The following is a 15,106-nucleotide window of genomic DNA, read 5'->3' as shown; positions in this document are numbered from 1 at the left end:
TATTTTAGGACAAAGTCTTTTAAATTTTACAAGACTTTTTTCAATTAAAAAAATTCTTTAAAATCCTAATCCAATACATCCCTTCTAAAGTTACTTCCCGCACAAGTATGGGGTTGGGTATGGGTATTGTTTTTAAATGCGGGTATGTGGACGGGTATTATAAGACCTTACCCAAACCTTATCCATTGTCATCCCTACTTGGGAATCTTAAATCAGGAATCTTAATTTCTCATGCTTGGTAGCTTTTTAAAAAGAAAAAAGATTCTAAAAAATGTAGTTTTTCAAAACCCATTTTTATCCCACTTTCCCACAAAAATATTCTTATGAGAGGGGTGAGAATCCAACTTTCTCGAGTTAAGGAGAAAGTTTCATGTATATAAAAAGATCACAATATCCCTTTTTAAAATAGAAAATCTATCTCTCCTTTTATTTCTCTCTCTCTCTCTCTCTCTATATATATATATATATATATATATATATATATATATATATATATATATATATCTCACTCTCACTCTCCCTTTTTTCCTCTTTCTTTCACTTTTTTTCTCTCTCTCCTTCTATTTCTTTTTCTCCTTTTCTCTCTTGCACTCTCCCTGTCCTTCTCTCTCTCTCTCTCTCCTTTTATTTCTCTTTCTCCCTCTCCCTTTCTTTGTCATTTCCACTCTCACTCTCACTCTCATTCCCCCTCTTTCTCCCTCCCTCCCATATCTCTGTTTCTCTTTATCTCTTTCTTGTATCTCACTATTTTTTGACCCTGTCAATTTTAATAATATTATTAAAAATATTTTATTTCTACAATTTAATGGTATTTGTTAACAATTATTTTTTTTATTGGAATGAAATGAAATGTAGCATTTTTCTTTGTTTATTTCTTTTATTGGATTATGTATTTAAATAATTTTAACTATAAATTTTTAACTTTTTAAAATAGTTTAATGTTATATTCGTAATAATTTTTGAGTAAATAAATAAATTTAATGAAATTATTTTAATAAAATATATTTTTTTAAAAAATATTTATATATTCAAGAATATACTATTGTAACTAAACATGAAAATCTTTGATTCCTAAGAATCTTGTATGAATATTTTTAGGAACTTTTATAAGTAACCAAATAGATTTGAGCAATTCCTAGAAATGATGATTCTCAAGATTTGTAATTCCTAGGAATTATGATTCCTGGATATGAAAAAGTTTTGCCCCTACCAAATGCCCCCTGGTGATTTAGGACTACCTAATAATTTCTCCTTTTGTACATTGGACGCATGATTCTTGTAATGATTTAGATAATTCATTAGTCCATAAATATCATCCTTTTGTTATTATTAAAACTGAAGTATTAGACACATATATCAATTTTGGTTCAACAATTAATTAATGTTTGGAAAGAAAATATTGCCAAACTAGATGAGAGAAATATTTATGTGTTTGTTTATCTTTTTCAATCTTAATAAGTTAAATATAATTTTTATTCAATTAATTTTAAATATTTATTATTTTTGGTCTAAAATTTAATTAAATAAAAATATTTTAATAAAGATGAGGAATCTACATTAAATTTCAACAATTCAATCGTTGAATTAAAAGCTCTTAATATATAGATTCAACTTTACAAGTTTTAAAAGAATTTGAAAATTATTTGATATTTCATTTTATTAATTCAAATCAACGTATAAAATACTTGTATGACTATCCATCAATTTGAATTAATGAAATAAATTATCAAACAATTTTCAATTTTCTTAAACTTTATAGACTTCATCTATATATTAAGAAATTTTAATTTAGTGATTCAATCGTTAAAATTTGATGTAAAATATGAATTATTGAGTTAAATAAGTTTAAATAGTTTTACTTTTGAAATAAGTAGATCTCTCCTTTTTAATAAAAGTAATTAATGTATTTTGCTATTAGAAAAAAAGAAGTCTTATGATAACTCTTTCCAAATCTGTGCTTTGAGTGTTCTGCATTGACCGAGACGCGTGCTAAACATTGATGGGAGAGACGCTGAATTGCTGGCTGGTTGGTGGTGCATTTACTCAAATGTGTTAGCAAAAAATGCGTTCCTAACAATGTGAGAGTATACAATTAATCACCGAATATTTAACTAGTGGCTCACTAGTTCAATTAATGATTCAATATCAACCCCACTTAAAAAAACTGAAAGATAAGTTTGGTCCATTTTAAAATTATGAACAGGAAAGAGTGAATATGAGTACCAGAAAAATAAGAAAAGGACTTGCAATGGATAGGGAAAAGGAAGTTTTGAAAGATCTAAACGCATGAGGATCATATAAGGGTTCCATACATAGTGATTGTTTTGGTGAAAGTGCGAGGAGACACCTTTGTGCTCTTCAAGTTCAATTTCACTTAAAGCTTTTAGCATCTCCGAATATAGGTATATATTTTAATATATAGTACGTTAATATTCCAATTATTCATTTTTACTTGTAGACGAGTGATGAATAGTCCACATGACATGAAGCAAAGATATTTTAACAACTTTCTAATTTTATTTTTTGTATCCCTTTGTTATGTTCTTGCAGGACAGGAAAATTCAACATGAAAAAGGTTTGGCTTCTTGTTCTCGTGATGTTCTACCATGGCTTTCCTTCAGAAGGAATCAACAATGTTTCTACAAGACCACGCACCGTTAACATAGGGGCACTTATGTCCTTCAATTCAACCGTTGGCAGAGTGGCTAAAGTTGCCATAGAAGCTGCAGTGGATGATATAAACTCCAATGCCACGATTCTGAATGGAATTAAGCTTAATATTTCAATGTTGGACACCAAATTATCCTCTGGATTCCTAGGAATTATTGACTGTACGTCCTTGTCAAACACATTTGATTTTTCCACTTGCACTGTTTCTTTATTTGTTAATAACAACAAAGAGACCTTGTTGATTTATTTTTGCAGCATTAAGATTGATGGAGAGTGACACTGTGGCTATAATTGGTCCTCAGTATTCAGTCATGGCTCATGTGATTTCTCACATAGCAAACGAGATGCAAGTGCCTCTACTTTCATTTGCAGCAACAGATCCAACACTGACTTCACTACAGTTCCCATATTTTGTGAGAACAACACAGAGTGATCTGTGTCAGATGGCTGCTGTGGCAGAAATTGTTGATCACTTTCAATGGAGAGATGTCATAGCCATCTACGTTGATGATGATCATGGAAGAAATGGGGTGGCTGCACTAGGGGATAAGCTAGCAGAGAAACGTGGTAAAATATTACATAAATCACCATTTAGGCCTAATAACTTTACCCCGGAAGAAATAAACAGTGCATTAGTTAAGATAGCTTTGATGGAATCAAGGGTAATAGTTCTTCACATATATCCTTCTTTTGGTCTAGAAGTACTTCATGCAGCTCAGTCACTTGGCATGATGGGAAGTGGCTATGTGTGGATAGCCACAGATTGGCTTTCTACAGTGCTGGATTCAGATCCATCATTGTTCACAACTCGAGCCATGAATGACATCCAAGGTATTATCACCTTGCGCATGTATACCCCAGACTCAGAAATCAAAAGAAAGTTTAGTTCTAGGTGGAACAAACTGAGCCAAGGAAAGGACTCTCATAAGGGTCCTTTTGCATTGAACACCTTTGGCCTTTACGCCTATGACACTGTTTGGGTGCTTGCTTCAGCACTCGATGCATTTTTTAGGAGTGGGGGAACTGTGTCATTTTCAAATGATTCAAGTCTAAACATGTTGAGAGGGGACACCCTTCACATGAATACTATGGGGGTGTTTGTTGGTGGTGAATCGTTGCGTCAAAAAATTTTAGAAGTGAATAGAAGTGGTTTAACAGGCCAAATGGAGTTTAGTGCAGATGGAAACTTGGTTAATCCATCATATGAAATAATTAATGTGATAGGCACTGGAATTAGGAGGATTGGTTATTGGTCTGAAGCCTCTGGTCTCCACACTGGTGAAGCTCCTAATCATTCCAATTCTAGTGAAGGACTATATGGTGTCATTTGGCCTGGTCAAACAACTCAAACCCCACGTGGTTGGGTTTTTGCAAGCAATGGAAGACACTTGAGAATAGGGGTGCCACTTAGAATTAGTAACCCTGAGATTCTGTCAAGAATTGAGGGAACAACTGAGATGTTTAGAGGTTATAGCATCGATGTGTTTACTGCTGCGTTGAACTTGTTGCCTTATCCTGTTCCCTACAAGTTTGTTCCATTTGGAGATGGTAAAACCAACCCACTAAATACAAAACTTCTCAACAAGATCACAATTGGAGTGAGTATTACTATTACATGTATTTCAATTTTCATTGTTTATATTTTTTTCTAGGAGGTTATTGCTTTATTCTATTTCTATAACTTATTTGATTAAAATTCCTTGTAATATACATGTAGGAGTTCGATGCTGTTGTGGGGGACATTACCATTACCACAAACCGAACTAAGATAGTGGATTTTACACAGCCATATATTGAGTCTGGGCTAGTTGTTGTGGCACCAATTAGGAAAATGAAATCCAGTGCTTGGGCTTTTCTGAGACCATTCTCTCCAATGATGTGGTTTGTGACAGGAATGTTTTTCTTAGTTGTGGGAGCTGTTGTGTGGGTTTTAGAACGTCGCTTAAATGATGAATTTAGAGGCCCACCAAGAAGGCAGTTTGTGACCATTATATGGTAATTAAGCTCTAAAAACAAATTAAAAATTAAAAGCACCTTCTCTCTGACATCTTTCTTTGTTTTATTTTGAGACAGAATACAAACTTCAACAATTGCTAACATTTCAATAATTTTTCCTTGCAGGTTTAGCTTTTCAACCCTGTTTTTTTCACATAGTAAGTGGTTGAAATTCGACACTTTTCCTTAGCTACTGCCTGGTGTCTTGTAGGTTTAATGTTTATGTTGTTTTACTATTATAAGACAGAATGCATATTCAATTTTAAACGGCAAAAATAATAAATGATGAAAGTTTAAGCTGTTAAACAAATTTCCACACATAATTTTACTTCCTAACACATCTACTACTCATGCAAGAGCCTATCATGTCCTCCAGATATTATTGAGTTTTGCAGCACATCTTACCAAGCACGTTTTTTTTCTTCTTTCTAATAATAAAAACTTACCTATCCACTCAACTTATTAATCCTGTATAAACCTAACTGTTGAGATTCAAACAAGTCCCACATCGATAAAATAATACAACAAATAACAACTTATATAATACAAACATACTTCAATGATTGAGAGGCCTTTTGGGTGATGACCAAAAACAAAACCGTGAGGGCTAAGGCGGACAATATCTCATCATTGTGGAGTATGTTTGTGTAATAACCTTATAAAAATAATTCATAAAATAACCTCTCAGACAAATACCATAAAAGTAACCCCATGAGTGATATCAGAGCCGCAGGTTGGATTCGGTGACAACCAATAACCCTATAACCCCTCATAACTCATAAAATATAATGTGCCATATAAAGACAGATTCCGCTGCATGAAAGGTTAGGTCCCTTGTTTGAGAGGAGGATTGTTGGGATTCAAACAAGTCCCACATCGATAAAATAATACAACAAATAACAACTTATATAATACAAACATACTTCAATGATTGAGAGACCTTTTGGGTAATGACCAAAAGTAAAACCGTGAGGGCTAAGGCCCAAAGCGGACAATATCTCATCATTGTGGAGTATGTTTGTGTAATAACCTTATAAAAATAACTCATAAAATATCCTCTCAGACAACTACCATAAAATAACCACATCAGTGGTATCAGAGCCGCATGTTGGATTCGGTGACAACCAATAACCCTATAACTCATAACTCATATTCCGCTGCATGAAATGTTAGGTCCCTTGTTTGAGAGGAGGGTTGTTGGGATTCAAACAAGTCCCACATCGATAAAATAATACAACAAATAACAACTTATATAATACAAATATACTTCAATGATTGAGAGGCCTTTTGGGTGATGACCAAAAGCAAAACCATGAGGGCTAAGGCCCAAAGCGGACAATATCTCATCATTGTGGAGTATGTTTGTGTAATAACCTTATAAAAATAATTCATAAAATATCCTCTCAGACAAATACCATAAAAATAACCCCATCAGTTTTGTTAAGTTCTTTGAAGAGTTCTCGATCATAGATCATATGATTTGTACAACCACTATCAATAATCCAAGCTTTTGAGGGTTTTTTGGTCATAAAGCATGATATTGAAGGTAGTTCTTCTTCTCCCTCTTCTTGTTGATCTTCAACAATACTGGCTTCTTCTTGTTGCTCATGAGATTTGCATACATGTTTTAGGTGTCCTAATTTTCCACAATTGTCACATTTTACATCAGGTCTCCACCAACATCTTTGTTGTGGATGATTAGTCTTTTTGCAATAAGGACACGGTGAAAAAATTTGAGTGTTATTATGTTGACTGTTCTCTTGAAACAATTCCTTCTTCTTGCTTTTGCCACTATTTTTGTTCTTCCATTTGGCTAAATATACACCCTCCACGGATCCTTCTTCTCTCATAAGCCTCCTTTGTTCTAATGCTTGCAATGCATGTAACACTTCTGCCAAAGTGATCTTACTCTCCTTTGTGTTTTCCAAAGCTGCTATTGAAGCTTCATATCTTTCAGGTATAGTTACTAGAATTTTTTCAACAATTCTAGAATCAAGAAATTGCGTTCCTAGTAATCGTACCTTATTAGCAATGCCAAACAGTTTGTCAGAGTATTGTTTGATTGTCTCTGTCTCCTTCATTCTTTGTATTTCAAATTCTCTCATTAAATTTAATATTTGCATGCTTCGAATCCTTTCATCTCCAGCATATTCTTCCTTTAGATAATCCCAAATTGTTTTTGCCGATTTGAGAGTCATGATCCTTGTGAAAACATTTTGTGAAACACAGGCAAAGAGACAACTTTTTGCCTTTGCCTTCTTGATTTTCCTTTCCTTGTGAATTTTCATTTGGGCTACGGTAGGATTTTCTGGCAACGCGGAAACATCATAATCTTCTTCTACAGCTTCCCAGAGATCTAAACCTTCTAGGTATGCCTCCATTCTCACCGCCCAAAGATCGTAACTTTCTCCATCAAAAATAGGTGGGGAAATTTGTGAAAAGTTTGTTTCTGCTTCCATCTCTAAGATCATAAATTTGTTTGTATTATATAAGTTGTTATTTGTTGTATTATTTTATCGATGTGAGACTTGTTTGAATCCCAACACTAACATATGATAGAATTGGTATACTACAAATGAAATTTTACCTTACTACTAACCTATGTTAACCTTCAATACAACTTTTTATTATATATGAAACTTAGGTGCTATATACTATTGATATCATTCTCTAATTAGAATTGGAATTTCACATTCTAAGAAAAAAATTGATTAAATGTCAACATGTATTATGAAGATAAAATTATAATTCTAGTTAGAAAATAACATCGACATCACTAACATGACACTACAATTTTAATAAGAATATAATACCAAAATCACCTAAAAAATTATGGGTATATTTAGTTACACATCAAATATATCTTAAATGAATTCCATTACATCTAAAAAATGACTAAAATTACGTTGTAATATGTTTGACTAGAAACAAAATTAATTTCAAGATGTGAATATGTTCACTTGGAAGCAACTATTAGTAGCTTCTTCGTCAAACAAAATCAAGTTTAGAGTTTTATCTATCTAAATTTATAATTATACACTAAAAATCAATTAATTTTGATAATCAAATTCATATCTTTTTTGTCACTCAAACAAAAATTACGTTATTTTTAACCGACATTTATTCAAAATCAACTATGCAATTCACGCTGATTCAAACACACACTATATCCAAGTTTTGTCTCTAACACGATCGAGTATTTGATTTCAGGAGAGAAAACTGTGAGCACCCTTGGTCGGTTGGTGCTAATGATATGGCTGTTTGTGGTATTGATAGTGAACTCAAGCTATATTGCAAGCTTGACCTCGATCCTAACTGTGGAGCAGCTGTCTTCCTCAGTTAAGGGAATTGAAAGCTTGGTAACAAGCAACGAGCGCATTGGTTTCCAGTGTGGGTCCTTTGCTGAAAATTATCTGACTGAGGAGCTCAACATACACAGGTCCAGGCTTGTCCCTCTCAACTCAGCATCAGAATATGAGAGGGCCTTGAAGGATGGACCAGCTAAAGGTGGTGTTGCTGCAATAATAGATGAACGTGCCTACATGGAGCTCTTCCTTGCTACCAGATGTGATTACGGTATTGTTGGCCAAGAGTTCACCAAGATGGGATGGGGCTTTGTAAGTGCATTCATCCATTTCTTTTCCTTTCCATTTCTTTTTTTTTTTTTTTTTTATAATGAAAAATGCTAGCAACATATATTTTTTATTATAAAATTTGATAGATGTCATATATTTATTATTTTTAATAAATTTTAATTAACAAAAATGAGTGTGTTAAGAGGAATGTATAAAATAAGAATTCATGTTGTTTTTGTAAAAATGGAAAGGATCTGCATTCATGATACACATTCCCTACTGCATACCGTACCTATACTTCAGGGATATTAAAATAGGTTTAAGGGGTCAAATCCGTTTTATCTACCCAAATATTGGATTGAATATGTATTCATATAATTCGATCCAATACAATACAGCCCACTAATTTCCCACGTCACATATTGGGATGGAATATTGTCCTGCTTAGATTTCATTTGCATATATATATATTTTTTATAAATATAAAATTAAGATATTTGAATGATTTATTGTACTATTATATGATTTATTTGTGCTTATTTCATAGTTGAAATATATGGTATAATAATATATATATATATATATATATATATATATATATTATTTTTATTCATTTGATGAGTTAACTTAGACCTACTCATTATTATAATCCACAACATATCAAAATGGATTCAATCAATCCAACTTATTTTTAAATGAACCGTAGTGGGATTGAATTTGGTTAATTCATTTTGTCATTCTTATTTCTAGTATATTTTCATTTCTCACTCTACATATCTCCTAAATAGTAATTTAAATGAACACATATTATTGATAAAAAAAAATTGAACTTACAGATTACTACTTCCATAATGAATGAAGAAGATATTACTTCTGAAAAAAAAAGTATCTATTTCAAATTATTTGTCATTTTACGATATTACGTATTTATTAATTTTTTTTTTCAACTCTAGGTCCTTTTCTTTGTTATTTATTGGCATTTTGTATTGGTAGTATAATGTTTTTTGTTATTTTCTTATTTTTAAGAGAAACAGTATTAAAAATATATTGTGCTACAAAAAAACAATTTAATCACATGATTTTTGTTATATAAATTTTAAGAATGTTTTTCCTAAATCCTTATACAATATTCTAAAATCAGTTATTTCATAATAGAGTATAAGATTCATTTCACTATAATTTCATAAGGTTTCAAATTAATCTCCTTCTTTATTTTAATAATAATTAATTAGAAGTGTTTCACATTCCATTATCCATCAAATAATAATAAATTAAAAGCGTTTTAATTTGGTAAGTCTATCTCCACATGGACCACGGTCAATTCAACAGGGGATATTGGTGGACATTCCATGTTCGTGGGACACATTTCAGTGCCACTCAGTTAGTAGACCACTCCAACGAAAAGTTAATAATTTCATGCTTTTTAAATATGTTGGAGATTTCACGTCAAATTCTGTATACAAGTAAAAAATAATTTTTATTTTATAAGTTAATATTATAGAATTGAATTAGGTTTTTAACTTATTTTTTAAAATGGTATTAGAGTCAGCTTTCGAACTTGGAACTTGAAGGTTAAGAGGATATATTGAAGATCTCACATTGACTAGAGATAAATCCTTAAAAGTGTATATAAGTAAAGATCAATTTCCATCTTACAAGTCTATTTTATTGGATTGAATTAGACTTTAATCCACTTCTTTTTAAGATATTATCATAATTTATTCTAATGAGTATGATTGATATTTATCCACCCATTATCGGGTTATTATTAGACCACTTGTAAAGGCCTAATCTTACAAACTTCATGCTTAAAATGTCTAATCCTTAGCATGAAGGGATATCTTGAAGGTCCTACATCAATTAGAGACGAGACATTAATAATATATAAAAGTAAAGAATAATCCTTACCTCTCAAGCTAATTTTATAGTGTTGAGTTAGACTTTTAACCCACTTTTAAAATTGTATATGTACTCCCGTGTTTATATATATATATATATATATATATATATTAGAAAAAACATATAGTATATTAATTTAAACTTATGTGATGAAGTATTAAATAACATTCATATTTTGTAAATTTAGATTTTATTAACTTAATAAGAATTTTTAATTTAACGATTAGATTGTTAAATTTTAATACATACTGTTAATTATTAGGGAAAATATTAGGAAAAATTCAAGTCCAACATTGAATAGAGATATGAAAATTAAAGAGTATATAAGTGAAAAACAACATTTACCTTACACTTATAAGTCGATTTTATAGAATTGATTTAGGCCTAAACTCACTTTCTAAAGAAATATCAGAACTATCTAGATTCACTCTAGAAATGTTAGCTACCATTGATCCACATGTCAAGTTTAATAGTGTTAGATATGAAGGGGTATATTGAAAATATTCAAGTCTCGTCTATCTCATATCATTGAAAAAGATCATCCACCATTGCTCCATATACGTAACTCAATAATTTAAGCTTATGTGATAAAGTATTAAATAACATTCACATTTTGTAAATTTTATACAATTTATTTAATAAGAATTTTTAATTTTATGGTTAGATTGCTTAAGTTTAATATATATTATTAATTATTAAGTGAAATATCAGGAAAAAAATTTAGTCTAATATTGGCTATAGATATAACAATTAAAAAATATATAAATGGGAGACAATTTTCATCTTACACTTACAAGTCAGTTTTGTTGAGTAGATGTAGGCCCAAATTCACTTTTTAATATGACATCAGAAGTATCTAGATCCATTATAAATGAGTCATCTACTATTAATCCACATGTCAAGACCAATAATGTTAGATGTGAAGGAGTGTATTGGAAAAACTTAAGTTTTGCGTATTTTAGATCATTAAAAATAGTCATCCACTATTTATTCATGTACCCAATTTAAATAATGTTATATGTGAAAGAATGTATCGGCAAAAACCCAAGGCTTATCAATCCTAAATCATTAAGAAAAAGTCATCTACAATTTTTTCATGTATTAAGTTTAATAGTGGTGAACATGAATGGTGTATTGAAATTCAAGTTCTACATTGACTAGAGATAATATAATTAAAGAATATATAATTAGGAGACGATCCTCACTTTACAAGTTAATTTAATTGAGTAAAACCCAAATTTAATTTCTAAAATGAAATGATTTTACAAAATGTTTATTCTTGAGTAACTTGAATCCACTCACTAGACACACATATATTTATATTTTTGATGCTAGGTCAAGAGGGACTTAGTTTAAACATGTTTTAACTATTACAGGCCTTCCCAAGGGACTCTCCCCTCGCAATTGACATGTCCACAGCCATCCTAAAACTATCAGAAAACGGTGACCTTCAGAGAATTCACGACAAATGGCTAACAAGAACTGCGTGCAGCTCTGAGGGAGCGAAACACGACATAGACCGACTTGAGTTAAAAAGCTTTTGGGGACTGTTCCTACTTAGTGGCATAGCATGCTTCATTGCTCTCCTTTGCTATGTTACAAGAATGGCCTACCGTTTCAGCATACACTCCAATACTAACCTTGAGGGCTCATCACACTCTACTCGTCTTCGATCCTTCTTTACCTTTGTGAGTGAAAGAGAAGAGGAAGACAACATGAACATTTCAAAGAAAAAACATAACGAGAAGGGTTCTAGCAGAAGGGTGGCACATGAAGATGGATTGCATAGCTCAAGTGTTACTGTCCATATCGCAGACCATGCCTAAGGCACATGCTGAGTGGAACCAGACAAAATCATGTTTTATAGGTTTGTGAGAGAACTTGTTTAAATATTAATATATTTCTCGTAAAATATTTACTACGACAAAATTTATTTTTACCGACAATTATTTAACGACAATAAGCTAATTATTTTTATTTTATTATTTAATAAAAATATTAATGACTAATATATAATAGTCACTAAAAATGTATTTATATCACACCAAAATTTATTATTAGCAACAATTATTTATTAAGAAAAATTTTAGTCCCACATCGACTAGAAATAAGATAATTAAAGAGTATATAAATGGATAATAACTCTTATTTTACAAGTTTGTTATGTAGGGTTGAGTTAAACCTATAACTTACTATTCTAAGTTGGTATATGAGATTACTTACTATTATTAAACTTAATAGTCCTTAAACTTGAGGGGACCGACTATTGATAAGATAATTAAAAAAAAAAGGAAATTAAAAAAATATATATAAGTAGAAGACAACCCTCATCTTACAAGTTTCACATCGACTAGAAATAAGGTAATTATTAGAAAGTAAAAAATGTGACAAAAAAAAAATATATAAGTAAAAGACAACCTTCATCTTACAAATTTCACATCGACTAGAAATAAGGTAATTACTAGAAAGTAAAAAATGTGACAAAAAGTTATACATTTTTTTCGACCATTATAAGGGTTTTTACCGGTATTTAGAATAATTGTCGTTAAATATTTTAGCGGCATTGCATACAATGACTAATGTGAAAATGTCGGTAAAAGATTTTATAGCAATTTTTATTGCCACTAAAAGTCATATAAAATGTCACTAAAAATTTATTTTGTTGTAGTGATTATTCTATTCTAATATATATATATATATATATATATATATATATATATATATATATATATATATATATATATATATATATATATATATATATATATATATATGAGGAGGGTTCAAACGACACTGGTGTAACTTTTACTAAGTGTTACACCGCTCAATAACTGTATATTAAATGTGAATTTTAAAAATCTAACCGTTAGATTGAAAGTTCATATCTCTTAGATCATATATATCAAATTTTATATTAATCTAAGATGACTTGATACTTCATTCTCATAAAATAAAATTGACGTAATATATACATTTTAAAATATACTAAAATATGAACACTTTGATTACCTTCAAGTTGTTGTTCAATTTTAACAAAATTTGACATATATGATCTAAGAGACATAAACTTTCAATCTAACGGTTGGATTTTCAAAATTCACATTTAATATAAATTTATTGAGCGGTGTAACACTTAGCAAAAGTTACACCGGTATCGTTTGAACCCTCATCTCTCTCTCTCTCTCTCTCTATATATATATATATATATATAATATATATATATATATATATATATATACTTATTTTACTTAATAACTCATCTTTTATATTAAATTTCAATAATAAAATTGTTGAATTAATTTTTTTAATTAATATGTAGATTAAATTTATGAATTGAAAAGAATACAATACTTCGATTTAATGTATAAAATATTTTTATAAATATTCATAAATTTAAATTAATAAAATGAAGTATTAAATAAGTTTTTAATTTTTTAAAATTTTGTAAATTTAATTTGTATATTAAATTTTTTTAATTTAATAATTAAAATATTAAAATTTTATATATAAGATAAGATATTAAATCTATTAAGATTTATTCTTAAAATATGTAAATATATTTTATTTCTATATATATATTATCCATAAAAATTATAATAATGATAATATAATTTGAACTTGACACCTTATAAATACTATTTTGAATTCCTTATAAACACTATTTTAAATTCTCCGTATAATTGAGCTAGAGTATTTACAATTAAGCCATTGCTGATTATATTATTGTACTATATAACGCAAATATGAAAAATAATTTACAATTAACTTACCACAATATTTAAAACTTGAAATTTAATATCTAAATGCAATAACGAACCTTGAGTATTTAAAGTACAGTTTTAAAAATTAATATCCAATATACAAATGAAAGTAACTTTTAAAGTACCAATAATATAACTATATTCTACTTAACCACAGAAAACCAAGTTACAATTCTTAATAAAATAAACAATTATATTTATTATGAAATTCAAGATTTAAGTATTTCTTTTTTTGGAATTATCTATGTATTTTATGTCCACTATAGTCAAATATTTTCCTACAAGGGCAATACTGTAATTTTCCCTCAATATATATATATATATATATATATATATATATTGATAAAACCATGGAAAACTAAGATTAATACAGTTATAGCATCCTACTGAAAAAGTTTTAAGCTAATACATTCATTTGAATTTATTTCGTATATATTTCTCTAAGTTTAGTATTTTTATAAAATTTAGTGTAATTCAGAGATTTTCTTATTTTACTTCCAAATATTTAAATTATATTTTTTAGAGGATCTGAAAATTTAAGTATTTTTAATTAAAGATGCTTAAGATTGAAAGTGAAATTTTAATGACTTTCATTAAATTATAAAATCACACTATATCCAACAAAAATGTAAAACATTTTTTTTTGACCGAACAAAAATGGAAAACATAACATTAAGAGAAATGAGTAAAAAAATCATTAAGAGAAATTGTCGTATGGAAAGTTCTTTAAGGATTTATTATTATTATTTTACCTTATTTAAGAGGTACTTTAAATATTTGAGACCTGTTATGACGGAGTTAGTTGCCTTGTGAAGGTGACATTGGCTGATACTAAATGTGCTATTATTATAAATTAAATCATGATAATGGTCTGAGTATTTAAATAAGCTAATAATCTTAGATTGTGAATATAATCGATGAATGATTCGGGCATACACATGTATATATACCAGAATATATTTTTGAGCGAGCATGCACATAAGTTTGGGTTGGGTTATAAGTAGACGAAAATTCAACGGAGACAAAGGTTATTTCAAACCTTGAGCAATAAACTAGTTAGAAAATGAAATGGAAGAAAGTTTGAAATGATGGATGATCAAAGAGGCTTTTGCAAGTTAATGAATTATGTTTTGTCTTTGATAATGTATTGTATGTTCTAAGCTCGGGTATTTCTATATAATTTGTGTGAAGGATTAGATCCTTATA

General features: G+C 29.5%; 1 protein-coding gene across 1 annotated transcript; it reads left to right on the top strand.

Annotated features, from left to right (window-relative positions):
* Positions 1-2,101: 2,101 nt before the first annotated feature.
* On the top strand, positions 2,102-12,085 carry LOC109799910 (glutamate receptor 3.6). The gene is made up of 7 exons (XM_020360563.3): positions 2,102-2,402; positions 2,551-2,831; positions 2,926-4,268; positions 4,388-4,665; positions 4,792-4,823; positions 7,876-8,282; positions 11,516-12,085. The coding sequence occupies exons 2-7, from the start codon at positions 2,567-2,569 to the stop codon at positions 11,963-11,965; spliced, it is 2,775 nt and encodes a 924-aa protein (XP_020216152.2). The 5' UTR covers positions 2,102-2,402; positions 2,551-2,566; the 3' UTR covers positions 11,966-12,085.
* Positions 12,086-15,106: the final 3,021 nt, after the last annotated feature.

This window comes from Cajanus cajan, chromosome 5 (genome assembly GCF_000230855.2).
Source record: "Cajanus cajan strain Asha chromosome 5, NIPB_CcT2T_4, whole genome shotgun sequence".
Classification (NCBI taxonomy): domain Eukaryota; kingdom Viridiplantae; phylum Streptophyta; class Magnoliopsida; order Fabales; family Fabaceae; genus Cajanus; species Cajanus cajan.
The sequence above is the reverse complement of the archived record's forward strand: the minus strand, read 5'-3'. Positions and strand labels throughout refer to the sequence as shown.